Below are 15,241 nucleotides of genomic sequence, written 5' to 3' on the forward strand. Positions count from 1 at the left end.
ATATATATATATAGTATATATATATATATATATATATATATATATATATATATATATATATATATATATATATATATGCATGCGAGTGATTGGAGGGGGAGAGGGTGATTGGTAAACCGCACACAACGAGAGACACAAAAATAATGGCGAATGAATAGGTAGTCTTTTTGAACGAGGAAAATAAGAGGGAAGGAAAAGTTGGATCAAGGGAGGGCGTGAGGTGTAATGATGCGTACCACAGCGTCAGCTTAAAAAACCTCGGTAAATCTTTACCGTTAAGTTTTATCTCTTGAGAATACGGTAAAAAGTAGACATTCCTATTTGATGCTGTCTCGCGAGCTGAAGATCACGAATGAGGAAGCGAATATAGTATCTCATTCAAATATATAGAGAGGCAAACACACACATATGCGTGTGTGCATGTATGTATGAGTATGTATGTGTGTGTACATATATATATATATATATATATATATATATATATATATATATATATATATTCATACACGGATAGAGATATAAGGTAAATGGATAGGAACACATATAAAAGTCAAACACAGGTGAGTAAGGGAGGCAAAATTGAGAAGATCACAAGCTCAAAAATATTTCGACTTGCCGGACCGATGGTCTAACCACTTGAGCTACCGAGGAAACATAATTTACACAGAAATCTGTGGCGGCTATATGCAAACAAGTGCCCCGATCATTTGGTCAGAAGATGGCGTAAAGGAACTGTTTCCCCATTAAAGGATCTTCCCTTATATCTTCTTTAACCTTATCTTACGCCATGATCCTTATCCTAATCTTAGGTCCTTACGGTTTTGGATGTCTGTTGGATGATAGTGTACGTGTTTGCATGCGTGTGGGATGAAGGGATTTTTGCATGAGTGTATACGCCACTGTGGGTATAGTTTTGCATGCATGTTTTGATTTTGCATATGGTATTGTTCCTTTTTACGGGTGGTCACCTAACACCCCCGCCACACGCCCTTTCAGCGGCTTGCGGGATATTATGTAGTTGTAGATGTACGGTCCTTATCTATATCTCGTATCCATGTATGAATATTTTTATGTTGTATGCGCTCGTGTATGCACACAACGTTCGCATTACCCGCGCGACAATAAAGATTGGCTGTGGTGCCGATGGAAGAACGAAGGGAGCGAGGCCCATAATGGAGGCGCGGCGGAACAAAGGAAGTTTTTTGCCTCAAGATGAGGTGGCATGAAGTATAAAACGAGAATTCCATTAAGCGTCTCGAGCGTCGCAATCGCCACGCAGGGTATAAAATGGTGGGGTCTGAAGCCGGGTGCCATCTTGGAGGACAGTCGGATTAAACAGTTACACCATTAACACCAAGATTTTACTAGCGCCGGCGAGCAAAATTCCATGATCTCCCGAGGCAGAGGTCGTCTTCAGCCATTACGCTGGTGTCCGGATTTAAATCAATCTTTCAGATTGTGCCTTCGGATGAACCCGTTCCGTTGATGAATGAACGCTGCGATCTCTTCCTGTCGATATTTTTTCACGCAGCTGAGGCGAGGCGAAACGGAATGCGAACCAGGGAATAATGAGCGTCGGTTTAACGCGTCTTCTCACGGTTTTTAGCGATAAACGTGCATACGCCGACGATCACCTCGGGGAGTTTTTTTGTCCGACCCCGAGGCAATTAATAACGAGCTGGAATGGCAACATCCTCGTATAACTGAGCTTCGAGCTTCCGGCTTTATTCATCTCTAAAAGCCAAGGGATTAGTTCCCCGCAGAGAGGAAATTGATTTTGTGATTTGTGACATAATAACCGTAATTGTCTTTAGAATAAGTAATAACAAAAACGCCAGCTCAATTAAAAACAGCGGAAGGAAAGCATAAAGGGTATATTGGATGTGCTCATAAAACAAAATAAATTCAATGAGAACTTCACAGGACATGCCAAATTAAATGTTAAGGCGGCGCAGAAGAAATTCATGCGCCACTTCATGATATTACCATCATTTCACAATTTGTCATGGGTGAGTTATAGTTAAGAAAGTGCGCACTTAGGAAGTTCGATTCCCAACACTATAGTTTACTTTTAACGAATACATCAGCTAAGGACAAAAGTCATTCTATACCCCTTGCGTAGGATGCAGACTGTCCTTCCAGTTTTCTTATATAAACTGCAAATCATTTGGAATAATAGATAAAATACGTCTTAAGTCACGATTCTTGCGTCAGTCTTAGATATAATGCGTCCTGGCAAAACAAAAATAAACATTGAATTAAAATAAGGCAATGCGGTTAAGATATTTCTTTACTCATATCAACAGTTGAATCGCAAAGAAGACTAACATCTTCTAACGAAGTGAATTCGGGTAAATGTATTAGACTGTTGCAATATAAACTTACAAATATTCGCATTTGGCCTTATTTTATAGGAATTTTATTTTATTTACACAATTACGTTGCAATTAGGCGATTGTCCTGGTGGCAACGGTCAAGTTTTTATAAAATCTCAAATAATTAATACCCTCTTCATAATCAGAAACGATTTATTGCCCCCTTAACAGAAACACGTGTAAGCGTTATTGATGCCAGAATTATTACTTTAACTAATTTGAAGAATAAAATACTAACTAATCATGAATTCAGTTCTCCATGAGTTCAACTTTCTTCTAAATTCACCAATATTATAATAGTTATATATCATTACTTATTAAGGGAGGTGATTGGAATGCCGCCATCATAAAAAGGTATTTAGAAAAAAGGTAACCAGGGTTTTTGGGAGAAGAGAAGGGTGATTTAAACCAGACTTTGTCCGCTTTCTCTCAAAGAATGGCACCACGGTGTGACACTTCAACTACCGATTCCGAAAACTGACTGCACAGCCAGAAATTCAGTTCACTTAGCACCCACAAATTGATTGAGATGCCTGTGAAAGGTAGACATTGTCGGAATTTGAATTTACAGCCAGTGAAAGCCATCATGTAGGGTGTGTGGCCTAGGGCAGGGAGACTTAGAAACCATGAAGGAGCAGAAATACCTCACCGTAGTACGCTTAGCAGAGAAGAACCGATGTGGTGAGAAATAAGAGCGATGCTACTAACACTGTAAAGTAATACTTGAACGTACCCAAGACCTACATGTAAGATAGTGCTGGTGAGAGAATTGCCAACAAGAACGTAGAAGATCTTTCTTGCACACATTAAATTTTTTGAATTGATGTAATTTTGTACTGGATAACTACATTAAATAGAATTAGGAGACAATGTAAACGAAAGTGTCCATGGTAAGATGGTAGGTGTCTGAGACCGATGGGTGGAGATTCGACACTAGTAAAATGTTGATGAAATGACTTTATGACAGCACAAACACTGAGTAACGTGATTACGGAGAAAATATTCTCTAGCTCACTTGCTTCTGGTGCAATTCATCCTTTGATTCGGCGACCGTGGGGCCACACAAATGCAATCTTTGTGAATGCGTAATGTGACTTAAATTTGAATTATGCTTTTATTTCCTTGGAATAACAAAAGGATAGCGGGCTATATACCTGAATTAGCCTTTACCCCCACATTTTACGTCCCAGATTGCCTTCAAGCCAAAACTTGATTATAAGCAAATCGCCTCTAAGAGCAATAGAAAAATACATTCAAACATACCGAAACATCCAACATTTCAACTCAAAAAGACTTAGGTCAGTAAAAAATTTCCAAATTATTAGAACACTCTTTCATACAAGAACGCACAACTAATAAGCAAAATGACTTGATTAAATCAGCTTACAATTCTTTATAACTTCCTACACGTACTTTCATGCCAATGTCAGAGAGTGAGAGCTAGCTCAATTACGCAAATGCATACAAGCCAGAATGACATTAACTCAAGCGATCGTGGCGAAGATCTTGATAACGAGAACAATTCGATTCGGTGATTTCAATTATCAACGAAAAAGAGAACGCCTACGAGGAAATGCTGAACTGAAGAGGGAGGAGACGACCGTTATTAATACAATATAAACGCCCAGCGATGATGCAGCATATACACAAATGGATGGGAGGGAGAGAGGACTGGTAGATGGTGAAGATATCTCTAGAGAGCAAATAAGGCGAGGAATGAAAAAGAGAGAGCGAGGAGGGTCGGAGCGTGGGGCGGAGGGAGAGAGAGGAGGGAAGAATTTTATTTTCACGACTCATTCCGTAGAAACGGCTAAATTCAACGAATTAGGACGAACTCCATAACGCTTCTTCGTAGTAAATTGAAACCTGGGGCAACAGGTGACCTCTGAGGAAACATCTTCCAAGGATTATACCTTTACATTTTTGGCGTATGAAATATTAGAGACCAGGACGGCCACTCAGAAAAATGTCAAGTGATTTATTAGAGCTAATATATATTCTTAAATAAAAGGAGATAAAATTCTCTCTGGCGACATAAATATAAAATGATGACGCACACTAACTTTACTACATCGTCCAAGGTTTTTGACCTGGCAACGCGAGCCATTAAATGTTTATCACAATATCTACTCATCATAGACAAATGCAAGACCAAAACATTTGTGACCTAGGCAAATAATGGAGTCAAATGATGATAAACCGATATACTACCTTGATCAAAAAGTTCCCGGAATAACCACCGTGTGGCGCTCCCATCGTTCCGATTTGAGTTCTGTTTTTTTTGTTAAATTGGTACATCTGTTGTTGATATTCCCTTTAAATCTTAGTGTCATAACTTGACATTTGCAAAAGTTACGTAGCCAAGAGTACATCTATCTCTGTGTGTGTTGGCGATTTTTTACAATTTCAGAAATGGATTTAAATTTGCAACAACGAACTTGTATTAAATTTTGCGTAAAAAACGGATTTAGTGGCGCACGGACGTTGGAAATGTTGGAAAAGTGTTTCGGCAACGATTCTCTAAAAAAAACGGTCGTTTACCAGTGGCACGAGCGGTTCAGAAGTGGTCGTGAGTCAATCGAAGATGATGAACGCAGTGGCAGACCATCGACATCGAAAGTCGGTGAAAAAATTGATAAAGTAAAAGAAATGTTGGTCAATAACCGCAAATTAACCATCAGAGAAATAGCGGAGGACTTGAACATTGCCTATGGATCCGCCCAAGACATTGTGGTTAATGATTTGGGTTTCCGTCGTGTAGCAGCAAAGTTGGTGCCGAAAGACCTCAATTTCATGCAAAAAAGAGACCGTGTTGACGTCGCAAAAGACATGATTTGCGAGGCTGAATCCGATCCCACATTCATCAAAAGGATCATTACTGGAGACGAGACGTGGGTTTATGAGTACGACACGCAATCCAGACATCAGGCAAGTGAATGGCGTTCACCAAATGAGCCGAGACCAAAAAAACACGTCGTTTTCAGTCAAAAAAGAAGGCAATGCTGACGGTTTTCATGGATTACAACGGTGTAGTGCATCATGAATTTTTGCCAGAAGGCCAGACAGTAAACAAAGAGTATTATTTGGGCGTTATGAGACGTTTGCGTGAAGCAATTCGCCGAAAGAGACCAGAAATGTGGGCAGAAAACTCGTGGATTTTGCACCATGATAACGCACCGTCGCACAGTGCTATCATTATTCGTAATTTTTTGACGAAAAATGCAACAAATACCATCCAACAGCCACCGAATTCACCTGATTTGGCTCCCTGTGACTTCTTTCTGTTCAATCGAGTTAAAAAACCATTACGGGGAACGCGTTTTAGCAGCCGAGAGGAAGTAATGGAAAAATCGCAGGAAGCACTGATGGACATACCGAAAACCGAATATAAAAAATGTTTCGAGGATTGGATCAAGCGCTGGCATAAGTGTGTTGCAGTCGATGGGGATTACTTTGAAGGGGACAATATAGATTTAGATGAATAAACTTGTATTTTTAATTTTCTGAATAAATTCCGGGAAATTTTTGATCAAGGTAGTAATCACAGGAGTAAAAACCTTGTCAAAACCTCTCCATACGTTCAAATTCAGCAGGTTTCACGGCAGTAATACTGGTTAAATATAACTTCCAAAGCAGGAAAAGTGAAAAACAAGCACCTAACCATATGGCGTAAGCTCAGAGATTAATGGCGCCCCGCCATGATATTTTTATTAGTTATAACAGTTAATTTTTGCCACAATGCCAGAGAGACCGAAACCTACAACAGAAAGATACTCAACACGGTTAAACAGTTAACATGAAATAGCTTTTAACCTCAGAGAGTTATACTTTTGAGGTGTTACATTGCTTAGTAATCTTAAAGCGTTAAAATATAAGTATATTTACGAAGGTTGGCAAAAATAATGACTTCCATATTAAACTTCACTGCATGACCCTGAATAAGACAAAATTAATTCCTATCTTCCACCCGAATCGTGGAAAATTTAGTTCAACATGATACAAACCGAGTCCCTTCAGTATAGGATTTTCAACTAAATAAATAATAACAATGCATAAGTAAAAGGTAGAGTGAGATATAATAAATTTATTCATATTCCTAAGAAAAAAAAATGGAGAACGATCAAGGTGAACGATCAATACTAGTAAATTGCGTAATTTATAGATCAAAACATTATGTCAATGCACAGAATGGGCATTTATGCAAGGCCATTTACGGAAAAAGATTCAAAATTAATACCATTCATTGCATCCAAATTAAAATGCCTACTTACGCTAGTGCAGAGTAGTATTTCTTTCCTTTAGGGTCCCCTGACAACATATACGTGTACATGAAAATAATGCTGAAAATTAAGAGTGGAGTTCCAATACTTTCCGTGTTATTTCGTAATTAATGCTTGAAAACTGATATACTATATAAGAAGGAGAAAGTGTTTACTTGTATTTTATAATACTGACAGCTGAAGAACATATTTCAAACTTTTGAAAATAATACATTCTGATGGTACAGTCGTATGCAAAAAAAATTATCAGCAAACAGTATTTGAAGTGATAATAAGCAAGACTTACATAAGTCTAAAGAATAAGACATGAGATTAAGGAATGCCAAACACCGAGTCCAAGGGACACTATCATATCATAATTTCTTCGCCGGTGTGCAATTTTTCACCTATATCCACGCATTTTAAAGAATTACTCCGTTTTTACAAACCACAGTCCATGAAAATATAGAGATACTTACTTATTCCTGACACTCAATGAGACATACCGAGCCATAATGAAGCTTGTGGTACATTTGATAAGATAATGTGGGCGTTCTTCAAAATTAAAGGTGTTTCAGTAACATTTTCAAAGTTGCCAAATACCCTTAATGTATAAATATCCTTTAAGCAAAGAGAAATTATACCATACACAAAATAAAAGCTAGATTTTCAATAAGATTCTACTTCAAAAGCATACCCAGTAGTTCATATTAAAATGAACAAAAAAGAATAGAGTAATATGCACGTGCTGCCGTTGGATACGAATCAGGCCACTAATGGGAGAGTTAGCACTTTCCAGCGAATATTATACGAGGGTCATCCGGAAAGTAGTACCCGTTCGTGCCGCATGAAGTGCTGACGACGCGAGTAGCCGCTGGACGAGGTCAGATAGCTTCAGTGGCTTGTCTGCCTTCTCTGAGCCAAGTTGCGTGACGCTAGCATTGCCTGTGTTGTTTCTGTGATTGTTTACAATGTTTAAAAAAATTGAGAACGCCGCCAGTTGTGAAGTGAGGGCAGTGATTAAATTCCTCAATGCAAGAAACGTTCGCCCATGTGATATTCATCGCCAATTAAAGGAGGTGTATGGAGACAATGTAATGGACGAGTCGTCTGTTCGGCGGTGGTGTCGCAACTTCAACATGGGGAGGGGGAACACACACGACGATGAGCGTTCGGGGAGACCGTCTGTCATTACAGACCAACTGGTGAGCTCAGTTGACGAATTCGTGAGGAACGATCGGCGCGTCACAATTGATGACATCTGTGAGCATTTTCCCAATGTTTCTCGAACAATTGTTCATGAAATTGTTAAACACCATCTGCATTATGCAAAAATTTGTGCAAGATGGGTCCCTCGCGTATCTCAATGAGCTGGCGGCGAAGGACTATGCAGCAGGAATACAGAAACTTGTCACACGTTATGACAAATGCCTTAATTTGCTTGGAGATTATGTTGAGAAGTAGTTTAAAGTATCCTCTTTCAAATAAAATTTTTTATGTTTGTTAATATTTACTTTTGTGTCTTTATTTCACGAACGGGTACTACTTTCCGGATGACCCTCTTACGTGATAATAGTAAAATGCTACAGCGATCTATGCCATAATTAATTCTTCTGTGCTTTTCACCTGACAACGGATTAGATGACAAATTGATAATAAATCGAGTACTTATACGAGCGATTTGTTTTACTGAATACAGAATCTGGGGTGGTAACCTTTAGACAATGGCAACAAAATTAGAGAGTTAGACAGTCAAACTGATAGATTCAAGTATTCGATTTTTCCACGAACTATTTGCGACAGCAATAAAAGGGGGAATACCGGACAAAATAATCGGTACACGCTGTCAAAAATAGGAGTTTACAAGATTAATTTTACACGAAACACCATCTAAATCTGGTGTCCTAGTGCCCCCGCCGTTCGCCCTTTGGCCAGGTGGAGTGTAGATGAATGTATATAAAGCCTATTGCATCTGCAAATCTCAAATTCAAAATTTGTCCTAAAATTATACAAGATAGACTAAGTCTTCGAATAAAAACAGAGAATACATGAAGCATTTCTTTTTAGAATTAAAAAATATATTATAATAATACAACTATGTGGTGTAATTGGACGATACTCAATAATACATGGTAATGTCGTGGTAGTCAGGGAGTAGAGCAATGGACTACTGATCGGAGGGCCCTGGTTCGATTCCCGGGCAAGCCTCCTGGGCACCTTCAGCTCAACCCAAGCTATTGAGTTTTTCGGGTACTAGATCTTCTTGTAATACCATAACCGTCACAGGGAAATGGCCGCCCTACCCTGATGTGTGATTTTCACACGCCGTATTGGGTGAACTCTACCATCACCTACCAAACCGACCTTCGGGTTGATTACTATGTTTATGGTATATGTGCTGAATAAAATACTATTATGGCATTTCTATTAAGCCCGAATGGTATCAAGATATTACTACACCCTCTAGGAAATAAATTTATTTTCACTATATAATTGCAAGCATTAGCAATGTAATTAAATTCAAGATCGTATTCGCAGACAATGCAAATTTTGGAATAAAAATTATTTCACTGCTTATTTTCAAAGCGTCAATTCAATTCTGCAAACATGCCTAAACATTTGAATGCCAACCTTATTTTAATGGCTAGGCTAACTACGAATAAATGCTTATACATTTTGTACACAGTATTCCTACTGTTCATCGATAGAAAATTTTAAAAGGCACTCTTGAAAATGTAATACATTTCTATATAAAATGAATGTTCCTTTAACAGCATTCCTAGGAAAGTTAACATTATTTTGCAATAGGTATCAGCAATGTATTCGCTTCCGGGTGATGGATCTTATAGGCATTATGTTTCCTGAAGAGTTTTGTCATCACAAACTGAATACAGAATAATAAAATGGGGGGATCGGGATGGTGCGGTGGCTAACGTACTTGCCTCCCCCCAGAGGGCCTGGGTTAGAAACCCGACCGCGACAGATATTTTTCAGTGGCCTTATTCCTACTTGAGGTGCTCTGTGGAGGGCACTATGAGTGAGTAAGCCGTCCGTCGAATGGGACGTTAAACTGCGAACCCCTTGGCGCCTTTATTTAAGAGTAGGCTAATACCGACGCTGGGTTTCTCTCCACCCTACATCCTTTTCTGCATATCCTTAACTTATGCTGCCTAATCCTAAGAACTTCAAAAAGTTTCTTTCCCTAAGGAAATATCACACACATTTTTTTCTCAAATAAGCATTTATAATAAGAATTACTAATTTTAATTAAATTAAGCGTTTATATAGACGGTTACCAAGATAAAAACAACAGTAGCGAAGAAGTCAATAACATAATGCAGAAAAATATCTATGGATACATTTGTAATTCACTTTTATGGGAATAAATACATTACTTATCCCGGGCTATTTGTCATTCTTATAAATATAAGCAGAGGAGTACACATATATATGACGTAAAACACAACAAACACGAGTTCAAGGAGGCACCCCCACAAGGAAAACGAGAATTTATGATAAGCGGCGTGTTAAAACGGCGCGACGGAATTAACACAAAGGACTCGTGAACTAAAGTCGACGGTTTCGCATAAATCTTAGGAAATCCTCCCACCTTACGAGCCAACCAACTGCTAGGCAACTGCTTTATTCAGCCACGGAGGGGACAAATACCTCCATTCCGAGGAAACCAAATATTAACAAGGCGCAAGTTAGTGTGTCTTGATGTTCCCCACGGAACACACCGAAGATAAGAGGGATGAGATGCTTCCAGCTCCCTCGCAGGACTCAGACCTAACCGCTTCTTTACGTGGGAAGGGACAGGCATGGTGGAGAGGGGGAAGAGATGACACCCTTTTCTCTGTCCCACCCCCCCCCCCCGTCCCTCGCAATCCCCAATCTACTCGGATACCATGCCCACGAACCGGATATCTCCAGGGGCAATTCGTCATCTGAACTTTCGAATTGATATTAATTAATTAAAACCATCCGGTGGCACAATATGTTCGGAGCAGGCACGGCCGGCAAAGGCAAAACGGGGCGAAAGAGATGAGAGAGGAGCCGTGCGAGGAGGGGAGAGCTGCGAGTCGAAAATCTAACCGCATCATCCCATTGGTCACTCCGAAAACCGCCTGACCCTCCGCATCTTGCCCCTTAACGCATCCCGTCCACCCCTCTTCGCCCCCCTCCTCGCGGGACGCCGGCCACTCCCCATCTATTCCCCAGGATTCACCCCATTTCTTCTCCCCACTACCCTCCAACCCTCCCTTCCACATTTCCTCCCTCGCTCGGATATATACGACTAACGGGCTTGGAGCGAGCATCGCGGCGGAATGGTGTACCGCGGGATTGGACCCGTCGCGCTCGGTTATTTATTCAGTTAGTATTTATTTTGCCGCGGCCCAACAGGGTGACCGGAGCGGGGGACCATCCATTTCAAACTCTCCCTCCCACGACACACACACACATCTACCGCCCTCACTATCCCCCCGCTTCATCCCCCCTCTCTCTCCCTATCCCATCCCTTATCCCCAGTCGGCTGAATACCCTCCCGTGACCATCCCTTCGCAGCTGATTAACCCGGGTGTTGATTTAATTACCGACTCCGTAATTGGTGTCGTTCCTCTCTCAACTTCTCCCCACCCCACTCCATCTTCCTCCTCCTGCCACAAACCACCCTGCCCTCTCTCTCTATTACTCCACCCTACCGCCTCCCCTGATCCGAACCAACCTCGTGTCGCCACCGCATCCTAAATATGGCAACGGGTGTGATGGGAGGGGAATGGGAACGGGTTGACGGAGTCCAGGGGGGGAGAAGCCCTGCACGGGAGGCGGACGGAGGGATATCCACTCTTCACGGAGGAGAATGAGGATAGATTCCTGCCAGGGGTGGCTGGACGAAGGGGTTGAAGAAACAGCAACCCCCTTCCCCGCCCTGGGGGCTGAAAAGAGGGAGGACGATGGCAGTCGGGCGGGGTAGGGCCGGACTCGATGGAGGGTAGTCCAAAGAAGACTGGGATGGACAAGCGGGAGCACTGAGGATGGGGGATGGAAGAATTTCAACGCACCCTCTCCCTACGCCGCACCCTGCCCCCGCAGCATCAGCATCGGCAGCGAAAAGCTCCCCTACCACCCAACGCCCTCTCTCCTGGGTTCCTCCTGGCCCCAAACAAAACCCATAACTCCAGAGGCACGCCCATTCGAGTCCCGCGTGCTCCGTCCTTAACGCCATTCCTCTCTCCCACCCACTGCCCCAAGTTCCCTCCCCCCTCCCCGCTATTCCCCCCTTCGTCGCCGTATTGGAGGAGAGAGAGAGCGAGAGAGAGATATGGGGTGAGAATCCCTTAACATCGCCTTCGTCTGCTGCATATTCATCGAGCTCAGACGGTTGGTTCCCTCACGCGTAGCTCCCGTCCTTCGCATCCACGCTATGGTTTGCATAAGGGCCTTAAGGGAGGAGGAGGAAGAAGAAGTATTGGGCCCCGTGGATGTGTGTGTGTAAGTAGCAGTCCCGGGAGGGGAGTGGACATGATGTGGGGCAGCAGAGGCAGGACTGGATGCCTGGGAAAGGTGACAGTGGGGGAGAGGGCTTTGTTTCCCTTCTAAACCCCCATTGCGAGGGTGCAAGGCGAAGATAGCGATGGTTCCAAAGTTGCCCGCATTCCCTACGGAGAACGCTCGGAAGCTTGAGGAGGATGACAGGGACGCATTTCTTTGTTATGAAGGAATGAGCGAGACAGTTAGTTCCTTCCTTACCTTAACCCGCGGAAGTGTACTGTCCTCCGACGCCAACTTGGCTAGGTCTTGATAGTTTCCTTGGGCTGCCCTGACGAGCCATTCCTTTGACTTGGGTGTCAGCTGTTTGTTTTTTCAGGCGAGAAAAGGAGGAAACGTTTGAGAGGTGCATTCAAAATAATAAATTATTCATAAATATATAAGTACCGACAACGCCACTGCATTATTAAAGAAAGGTTTTAAAATATGGATACAAAAGCTTGCTAAACGATAACTGCACTTCGTTGTGTATAAACAAACGTTTTGAAGGGCCAAGGTGGCATATCTATCAATTTACTTATCATTTCCAAAGTTGTTAAGATTCTTCGGTAATAGTTGCGAGAGTTACATTAAAAGCACACGTACAATTTCACACAATTTACCAAGCATAAATTAAAAATTAAAACTGTTCCACACAGAAGGTTGAATGAAAATTCATTGCAAATGCACAACAAAAAATTAAAAACAGTGCGTAGTTAATTAGCATGGAACCAAAGTTGCTATGCAATGCCACATCAAAGTTATATTGGATGCTACCCTTCCCTTATGATTTTTCCTTTATTCAATCGCTTACGTATTCACTGAAACGCTAGAAGCTGTACTCTTTGAAATACCATTATGAGATTTTTAACTAATTAACTCGGTGCAGTTTAAAACATCCTTCAATTTCAATTAGATAGTACGTAATCTTTAAATGACAACGAAATGGAAAAAAAAGTTTTAAAGAAATAGCCCTACATCATAACCAAAGTTTATATTAATGATTATGTTTACACAATATCGTACATATCTATTACGCTCTAGGTCAAAGAATTTCAATTTATTATTAAATTACAATTTTTAAGAATGGTGACATATACAATTCTCTACTGCAACGTGCAAATAAAATCAAGCCAATAACACTGAATTAATTGACTGCAAAATTATGGAGTAAGAAAGCCACAATTGGCAATTGCAGAGGGACTAGATTGAAGATTCCCAATCCTTTTCGATGAAAGTTCTTTCACGGCTATCAATACTTCAAAGTAACTGTTCTCTGACAAGAAACTAATGAACAAACAGGAATTCAATTTCCAAGCGACGAGCATTTAACAATATGTCATGTGCCTTTAAAAAAGCATTTTAAGTGGGAATTTAAATTACAACGTATAATTTACACACTAACTTACCGATGTTACCGATACCCGATCGTCGTCGACCACGCCCTGAAACAATAACAAAAAGATACATTATAACAGAATATAAATTAAAGGCAATATATAAGGGAATAAAAAATTCTGCCATCGATTTAATGCTAAATAATAACAGAGTTACGATCACTGTGAAAATAAAAATCAATTACATTCCGCGGTATACAAACAATACTGACATAAACACCACCGGAATTACATTTATACGCTATATTTAGGTCTTGAAAGATTAAGCGATTCAATTTTACGAGAATTCTAAGTACAAGACTTTGAAATTTGTCTAAGCATTAAGAAGGAAAAATTATTGACAGGGCCTAAACGTGAAATATGAGAATGGGCGTTATGGGCTTATATGGGTCCTTTGGTACATTGAAGTTTCGTGAATACTTAGAGTAACTGATGGCGAGCCAAAACTGATTCATAAAATACAACAAACTTATTATCACAATAATGAGCTTCATCTCACTTAATCAGCGACATCGATGGATAACTTATCGGTCAGGGATCCTTATGGATTTTGACCCACAGTATCACTCTTCAGCTACATCTTCACATTTCATGTCACGATAGAGCATTAGAGTATGCATTAGGGGGTGATGCTATACGCATGGCACAAAAGGTTAAGGAAGTAATAGGAACTTATATCATTCAAAATGCTGAAAATGCAATATAGTAGTGGTGTTGCGATTTGATCATGTCACACCAGGTTTGAATTGTGTCTACTTCTTTGGCTAACACAGCAACATACTCGTATTGTTGACTAATCAAGCTAGACATCATTAATACACAAAAATAACGAAAATACGATTACATATTCTTGGGAAACACTCAATGCGGTTCATACTACAACACAATTCAACCATTTAAAACGAACACCAACGACATACGCTTCCAAATTCACCAGTCAATGGAACACATTATATGTAGACCGTGAGCATGCCCATGTTTACAACTTTTAAGTTAATCAGGACTTGAAAAGGTTTTCCAAATGATTGGACAACTAGTGGGCTGGTACTAAAGAGATAATACTAAATAATAAATTTAAAACCCCTCAGAGGAGCCCTAAAAAATCCTACCAATCTTGATATATATATATATATATATATATATATATATATATATATATATATAAAATATCTTCGAAATGGAACGCTCTTCGGCGACACACAGATATATAAAAAACACAGATGTAGATTTTTAGAATATAGAGACACAAAGAAAGGACACTCACAATTTGTTACTTAACGTTTCGACAGCACGGCTGTCGTCTTCAGAATCTATATATATATATATATATATATATATATATATATATATATATATATATATATCGATTATACGAAAACACTCACACGAGCAGCACAATAATGGGACGGCACAATAGAACACAAATAGAATAGCAACATTAAAAGAACACTCACACGGTAAATTGTTGGAGCTTTCGGCCTTCTCAGAGGCCTTCTTTAAGTAAGACTTGACTCAGTCAAAGTACAAGCAATCATTACTTCTATTAATGCCGATGAAGACGGAGTTGAATTCCGTCGAAATGATCAAGAAATAACGTGTGAGTGATCTCTTTATGAGTTCTTATATTGTTTGTTGCTGTCAAAGCTTGTTATTCAACACTTCCGTGTTACTGCGACGAAAT

General features: G+C 40.3%; 1 protein-coding gene across 1 annotated transcript in view; it reads right to left on the reverse strand.

Annotated features, from left to right (window-relative positions):
- Nucleotides 1-15,241, reverse strand: part of sowah (ankyrin repeat domain family member sosondowah) — a 227,134-nt gene that overhangs the window by 155,785 nt on the left and 56,108 nt on the right. Inside the window, exons 5-6 of the mRNA XM_071587124.1 lie at nt 13,573-13,608; nt 12,386-12,487 (exon numbers count right to left, since the gene is read on the reverse strand). Of these exons, the coding sequence (XP_071443225.1) occupies nt 12,386-12,487; nt 13,573-13,608 (138 nt within the window). The remainder of the gene's footprint in view (nt 1-12,385; nt 12,488-13,572; nt 13,609-15,241) is intronic.

This window comes from Hetaerina americana, unplaced genomic scaffold (assembly GCF_022747635.1).
Source record: "Hetaerina americana unplaced genomic scaffold, ioHetAmer1.1.p SCAF_3, whole genome shotgun sequence".
In the NCBI taxonomy this organism is placed as follows: Eukaryota; Metazoa; Arthropoda; class Insecta; order Odonata; family Calopterygidae; genus Hetaerina; species Hetaerina americana.